We start from the raw sequence: 7,958 nt of genomic DNA, 5'->3' as shown, positions 1-7,958 counted from the left end.
TAAAAAGACATATAAAAGTGTAACATGCATTCCTTGGGGAAAAATAGGGTGAATATTTTTTTTTTTAGAATCAAACCAAAGGCTCAAAGTGGCTAACAAAGGATAATAAATAATAATAGGTTGGCTATTTGGCTCTTGGCTATTTTTTATGAATGCCATCTCTCATCTCCTATCAAACAAGTGCAAGATATATGGTCTTAATTAAGAAGTGAAACAAATTCTAGAGGGTAACATCACTAAGGAATTAATCACACATGAGTGTTTAGCCTCTTCCATGAATGGGTAATATGCCACTCTAATCCATTAATTCAAGGTAAAAGAATGTTCACTTCACACCTATTCAATCCTAAAAATTACCACATCTCAAGAATCAAAATATCCATTCAAGAGCTAGGTAATTAAGTAACCTCAAACAAAACAAAACAAAGAAAAAAAATTTTTTTTTTGAATTTTTTTTTTGCAAAACCAAACAAAACCAAACAAACAAAACAAAATGTTTATTTCTCTCCCCCACACTTAAATCATGCATTGTCCTCAATGTATGTATAGACTAGTGATAAAATAAGGTGAGATCAATAATGAATGCATAACAAAAGTGTGGTGCAGATTTTTTTTTTTCAAACTAAAACACAAAACAAAGAAGTCAAATAAAGCAAATAAACTCTAATTTTCCTACTAGGTTCATCTCCCCCACACTTGAACTATACCTATCATTAAATATATCAATTAAAGGAAGGTAAAAGCTCAAGGTTAGAGAGATACAACCTTATCATGGTGGTTCAAAAACATGTTGAGAGAAGTCCTCCTCCTTTTGAAGTGATTTGGCATCTTTGTAGAGCTTGCATAGGTGACCATTGATTTGCATAGTGGAACCCGTGGCTTTATTCAAGAGTTGCAAAACCCCATAGGGAAACACCTTGGTCACTAAATATGGTCCCTCCCACTTAGACTTCAACTTGGCATGCTTATGAATAAACCTTGTTTGGAACAAGAGGACTTGATCTCCTTCTTGGAACTTTTTCCTCAAGATTAGCTTGTCATGAAGGATCCTTGTTTTCTCCTTATAGATTCTAGAAGACTCATAGGCATCCAACCTAAGCTCCTCAAGTTCTTGCATTTGAAGAAATCTCTCCTTAGCCGAAAGATGGAAATCCAAGTTTAGTTTCTTGATGGCCCAATAGGCCCTATGCTCTATCTCCACAGGGAGGTGGCAAGCCTTTCCATACACCAATCGAAAAGGAGACATGCCAATGGGAGTCTTATAAGCGGTCCGATAAGCCCACAAAGCATCCTCCAAGTGTAAAGACCAATCCTTCCTATTTGTGTTCACCACCTTGGTTAGGATTTTCTTGACTTCTCTATTTGATACTTCGGCTTGGCCATTAGTTTGGGGATGATATGGTGTAGAGATTTTGTGATGCACTCCATATTTAGCCAAGAGAGCCTTCATCATCTTATTGCAAAAGTGGGATCCTTGGTCACTTACCAAGGCCTTAGGAACTCCATACCTACAAAAAATATTAGATTTGAGAAACTTCAAAACAATCTTAGCATCACAAGTTCTAGTAGGAATGGCTTCAATCCACTTTGAAACATAATCAACACCAAGTAATATGTACTCAAAACTAAAGGATGGTGGAAAGGGACCCATGAAGTCAATGCCCCAAACATCAAAAATCTCACAAAATAAAATGGGTTGTTGAGGCATTTCATGTCTCTTACCCCAACTACTAACCTTTTGACATTTCAAGCATGCTTTACAAAATTCATAAGAGTCTTTAAACAAGCTAGGCCAATACAATCCACAATCTAAAACCTTCCTAGCTGTCTTATTTGAGCTAAAATGACCACCACATGCATGAGAGTGACAAAATTCAAGAACAGAAGGCACATCAACATCATCAACACACCTCCTAATCACTTTATCACTACAAATCTTCCACATCAAAGGTGGTTCCCAAATGTAAAATCTAGACTCTCTTTTCAATTTTTCAATGGCAAAACGTGAAGCACAAGGAGGCAAGACTCTACACTCAATATAGTTAGCAAAAGAGGCATACCATGGAGGCTTAGATGAAATGGCACACAATGCCTCATCAGGAAATGAATCACAAGGAATAGTAGGGTTAGAGTTTACCATAGTAGCTTTTAAATGAGGTAGTCTAGACAAATGATCCGCTACTTGATTGGTAGAACCACTCCTATCCCTTATCTCCACATCAAATTCTTGCATTAAGATCACCCATCGAATCAAGCGAGGCTTAGAATCTGTCTTCTTAAACAAGTACCTCACAGCAGCATGGTCAGTGTACACAACAACTTTAGAGTTAAGAAGATATGATCTAAATTTATCAAGTGCAAAAACAATAGCAAACAACTCTTTCTCAGTTGTGGTGTAATTAACCTGAGCTGAATCTAGGGTCCTAGATGCATAAGCAATCACATATGATAACTTGCCCTCTCTTTGACCAAGCATAGCTCCCACAGCAAAATTAGAAGCATCACATGACAACTCAAAAGGTAAAGACCAATTTGGGGCTTTAAGAATGGGAGGGGAAATGAGCATGCTTTTCAAAGTGTCAAAACTCCTTTTGCAAGCATCATCAAAAACAAAATCAACATCTTTTTGTAAGAGTTTAGACATAGGCAAAGCAATTTCACTAAACCCCTTTATAAATCTCCTATAAAAGCCTGCATGTCCCAAAAATGATCTCAAATCTTTCAAACAAACAGGATATGGCAAAGAAGCAATCACATCTACTTTGGCCTTATCCACCTCTATGCCATTGGAAGAAATCAAATGGCCTAAAACAATTCCTTTATCTACCATGAAATGGCATTTTTCAAAGTTAAGCACAAGCTTCTTTTCAATGCACCTACCAAGCACTTTATCTAAAGAATGCAAGCATGAATCAAAGGACTCACCATACACAGTAAAATCATCCATAAAGACTTCCATGCAATGTTCAATAAAATCACAAAATATGGACATCATGCATCTTTGAAAAGTACCAGGTGCATTGCAAAGACCAAAAGGCATCCTCCTATAGGCAAATGTACCAAAGGGGCATGTAAAGGTAGTCTTATCTTGGTCACTAGGAGCTATAGGAATCTGAAAATACCCACTAAACCCATCTAGGAAGCAATAATGGGACTTGGAAGCCAATCTCTCAAGCATTTGATCAATAAAAGGCAAAGGAAAATGGTCCTTCCTAGTCACATTATTGAGCTTCCTATAGTCTATGCACACTCTCCAAGCATTTTGAACTCTAGTTGGAACAAGCTCTCCTTTCTCATTTTTTACCACAGTAATCCCCCCTTTCTTAGGTACAACTTGGGTTGGAGACACCCACTCACTGTCAGCTATAGGATAGATGATCCCAGCACTAAGTAGCTTAACAACCTCTTTCTTTACCACATCTAAAATCAATGGGTTAAGTCTCCTTTGTGGTTGCCTAATGGGCTTAGCATTGTCCTCAAGAAAAATTTTATGTGTGCACACAATAGGGTCAATACCAGGAATGTCAGCCAAAGTCCAACCAATAGCATGTATGTTCTTTCTCAACACATCAAGTAATGCATTTTCTTCCTCAAGAGATAAAGAGTTAGAAATTATTACCGGAAGCTTCTCATTCTCAATGAGATATGCATACTTGAGATTGGATGGTAAAGGCTTCAACTCCAAGGTAGGTGGCTCTACACAAGAGGGAATGAGCTTCTTCAAGTCTAATTTGGTGGAATATTCCATGGTACTATCTTGTCTTTTAGGCTTGTCACTTGTTTTTGATTTCTCCTCTTCTTTCTTTACAGCCTCCCCCTTTTCTTGCAACTTGTCCTCAAGTGCTTGGACTTGAGCCACGGCCTCGACATGTGAAAGTGTAGAATTTTCCTCCAATAGCTTGGGAATCCTAAGAACATCAAGCTCGAGTGGAGAAAAACTCATAGATTCGGCCTTAATGGCTTTAGTACCTACAACACAAGAAGATATACCCTTCTCAAGCATTTCAAGATCAAGCATAGGAGATATTTTAAACAAATCATGAGAAGAAGTAGTTGCATCATTCAAGCATGCATCAATCTCTAAACAAATAGGACAACTACATCCATCAATACATGTAGTAGTAACAAGAGACAAATCATCATCAACATGTGAGAAAGAATCAAGCATGTGAGACTCACAAGCATCATGAAGCAATAACTCAATGGAACTTACACCTAACAAAGAATAATCCTCAAAAGGATGTTTCATTGCTTCATATATATTAAAAATAACATGATCCTCTCCACATTTCAAAATCAAACTACCTTTTTCCATGTCAATCAATGTACGGGCAGTCCTCATAAATGGCCTTCCTAAAATCAAAATATCATCCCCACTCCCTTCTTTTGACATATCAAGCACATAGAAATCCACAGAAATAATAGACCTTTAACACAAACCAACAAGTCTTCTACTACTCCATGTGGTCTTCTAACACTTCTATCCGCTAATTGGCATATCATAGGTGTCTTATGCATGCAATCAAGACTCAAGGCATGATAAATTGAAAGAGGCATAACATTAATGGCTGCACCTAAGTCTATCAATGCATGAGAAAAATGTGTGTTGCCAATCTTGCATGGAATTGTGAAGGAACCGGGGTCCTCACATTTTATAGGGAGTTGAGGCTTCATGATAGCACTCACAGATGAGGGTAATTGTACCCTTGCATTAGGCCTAAATTTTCTTTTATTTGTACAACAATCTTTCAAAAATTTGGCATACTTAGGAAAGTTCTTAACTACATCCATCAAGGGTACATTAACATGAATCTTGTGGAAGAAATCATATACCTCTTGATCAAATTGTCCCTTTACTTGCTTAGGGACCACTTGTGCTTGTGGAAAAGGAAGCTTCTTCATAATCTCTTGACTTTGCTTTCCTTCTTCCTTCCTTGAACTCTCCTTTCTTGTTTCACTTTGCTCGGCCTCTCCCTCTTTTTCCTTACTAAACAACTCGGCCATAGTCCCCTTTTCCACCTTAGATGGTGGTTGCTCACATATGATCTCCTCAATGTTTTCATCCTCATCATCTCTACAAAAAGATGCATCATTAGGAGCAAAAGAAGAACTAGAAACATTAACATCAATTGAAGAATTTAAAGAGGGCTTCTCGGCCTTCCCTTGTCTTTTGTCTTCTTGTACTCTTTCTCCCAACTCCTTGCCACTCCTCAATGTGATAGCATTAAGATTAGCTTTAGGATTAGCAACGGTGTTGGATGGTAATGTAGAGGCTTGAGCATTGGCTGCACTTAATTGGTTAGCAAGCATATTCATTTGAGAAGTAAGGGCATCAATTTTAGAGTTCATGTTCTCACACTTGTTACCCATACTCTCTACCTTGTTCCCTAAGCCATCATACATGTTTTTATACAAAGAGTTCATTTCAATCAACTGCTTACGTAACACATTCACATCATTAGAAGAGTTCGAATTAGAAGAACTCTCAATTGGAACAAGCCTCCTATCACTATAAGAATTAGAAGAAGGTGTAAGAGAATTACCACTTGGATTGTAGCTTTGAGAAGAGCTACCTTGAGACAAATGAGGTGGAGGGTCACGGCCAAAGGTGTTTTGATAGGATCCTCTTTGTTGATTGTCTTGTAAAGCCACATTTGGATTTGAATAGGAGAAATTAGGATGGTCTCTCCATGAAGGGTTGTAAGTATTAGAATAAGCTCCTTGCCCTTGCCTCCCACCATAGGATTGTTTTCCATTGTAGATAGCATTTACTTGTTCAAACTTAATAGGACAATTGCTTTCTACATGCATAGGTGAGTCACAAAAAGTACAAGAATAAGGGACAAGTGCTTGAGAAGTACTTACATTGCTCACTTGAGATATTTGTGGAGCCAACATTCTCCCAATCTTGGCAGCTAGCAAGTCCACATATGAATCATTAAGAACTGAGGAACCTACCATATTCACATTTCTCTTTTCCCTTGTAGAGTATTGAGCACCACTTGAAGCCATCTTGTCAATTAGTTCCCAAGCCTTTAAGGAAGTGAGGTCAATCAAGCATCCACCACTAGCGGCATCAATGTTAACTTTGTCTCTTGGAATCAAGCCCTCATAGAAATATTGGACTAAATTCTCACTAGAAATTTGATGGTGTGGGCATTTAGCCAAAAGGCCTTGGAATCTAGTCCAATACTCATAGAGACTCTCATCCTCTCCTTGTTGGACCCCATAGATTTGCTTTCTCAAATTGGTGACCTTGGAATTTGGAAAGAATTTATCTAAGAAGAGTCTTCTTAGCTCGGCCCATGTGCTCACTTTCACATAAGAAGGGTAGTTGAAATACCACTCCTTTGCTAAACCTTCAAGAGAAAATACAAAAGCCTTAGCTTGAACATCATCAACATTTACATGCATAGGCTTCATAGTATCACAAACCAATAGGAAAGTATGCAAAAACCTATGGCAATCCTCTCCTGGTAACCCATGAAATTTAGGCAATGCATTAATCAAAGAGGATTTAATTTCAAATTGAACATTAGTAGGAGGAACATATAAGCCATAAGGATTATCATGCCAATTAGGTTGAGTTAATTGCCTAATGCTCCTCTCCTCTCTAGGGTTATGCAAGCCTTCAAATTCATTATTAACATGGCCATCATCATGCAAATTCTCATTCCCATTCCCATGGCCCTCATTATGCACATGCTCATGTCCTAAGATACCTTCCATTGTTGAATTACAAACCAAATGAGAATCAAGAATAGGTTGTGATCTTCTCAATCTAGAAATAGTCCTTTCAATTTCTGGATCTAATTCAACAAAAGAGGTATGTTTTCTTCGGGTCATGCACTAATCAAGCTCAAGAAAATTAAGAACAAAGAACAAGCTAAACTAAAATGCAAATCAACATGAAACAATTCAAAACACACAAAAGCAAGAGAAATAATTTTTTTTATTTTTTTTTTAAACTCAATAGCAACAAAATGAAAAAAAAAAATAACACCAAACAAGTAGAAAGAGAGTTAGAAATGCTCAATCAAGAAGCTTTGGCAATTCTGGAATTCGCACAGTAGGCTCTCTGGAGACAGTGAACTTGTGAATTTTCTATCAGCAAATCCACATGATAAATTCCCCTGAAACTTTTATGAGAAACACAAGAGATATACAGGAAAATTATATAAAACTTTTAGATTAAAAATCCTTCCCAATCGTTCCCAGAATTTTTCACAAGTTGGTCCTCAAGTCTGGAGAAACAGGATTTCGTCCAGAAGACCTTCAGAGCTTCTAACAAACTTTCAAATAGGAAAATGGAAAAATTGAAGAAAATCCTAAACACAAGAAACAAAGATAAGACAGCGATAAGAAAAATGAAACTGGAATCAATCAATTTGAACGCACAAAGAGGAAGATATGCTAACTCAAAATTGAAACAGGGTTTTGGAAATCCTCTGTAATGGCTCCCTGGACCTTGTTAGATTGTAAAATTTCCACAGGACACTTCCCACGTCCAAAATTGACCAAACCAATTTTAAAGTGAAGCTAGGATATAGAGCTTTCAATGAAATAAATTTCAAGTTCAAATTCCCTCAGACTCATTCCCAGTTAATTTTTCAATTTCAGACAGAGACACTAGAAACAGAGTATTTTCAGCTCTACACCAAACCAACGAAAATTGCACTAATTTTTTTTTCTTTTTCAAAACAGAATAAAAACACTCAAAACACACAAAAAAACTAAACAAAACAAAAACAAATTTTTATAATTTTTCAAAAAAATTTTCAGGAACACTAAAAATATAAATTAAGTACTAAACAACCTTAGAATTAAACTTAAACCATTCCCCGGCAACGGCGCCAAAATTTTGATAGGAAATTAGTCGCTTATCCTCAAAATTACACTAAAGCTAACCCTAATGCAATATAGGGCCAACCCTAGGTCATCTCCCAAGGAATGGTTTT

At 37.1% G+C, this 7,958-nt stretch overlaps 1 protein-coding gene and 1 non-coding gene across 2 annotated transcripts; one reads left to right on the top strand and one right to left on the bottom strand.

Annotated features, from left to right (window-relative positions):
• Positions 1-1,375: 1,375 nt before the first annotated feature.
• On the bottom strand, positions 1,376-4,135 carry LOC129315157 (uncharacterized). The gene is made up of 2 exons (XM_054958717.1): positions 3,620-4,135; positions 1,376-1,508 (listed from the first exon to the last, which is right to left on the bottom strand). Exons 1-2 carry the CDS (start codon positions 4,016-4,018, stop codon positions 1,494-1,496), a joined length of 414 nt encoding a protein of 137 aa, XP_054814692.1. The 5' UTR covers positions 4,019-4,135; the 3' UTR covers positions 1,376-1,493.
• A 2,007-nt stretch (positions 4,136-6,142) lies between these two features.
• Positions 6,143-6,249, top strand: LOC129316987 (small nucleolar RNA R71). Its single transcript, XR_008594895.1, has one exon. It is a non-coding gene; the product is annotated as a small nucleolar RNA R71 (small nucleolar RNA).
• Positions 6,250-7,958: the final 1,709 nt, after the last annotated feature.

The sequence above is a fragment of the Prosopis cineraria genome, unplaced genomic scaffold (assembly GCF_029017545.1).
Source record: "Prosopis cineraria cultivar Desert tree isolate PC_DT_omini unplaced genomic scaffold, ASM2901754v1 PC7, whole genome shotgun sequence".
In the NCBI taxonomy this organism is placed as follows: Eukaryota; Viridiplantae; Streptophyta; class Magnoliopsida; order Fabales; family Fabaceae; genus Prosopis; species Prosopis cineraria.
Note: the sequence above shows the minus strand (reverse complement) of the source record. Positions and strands in the feature narration are given on the sequence as shown.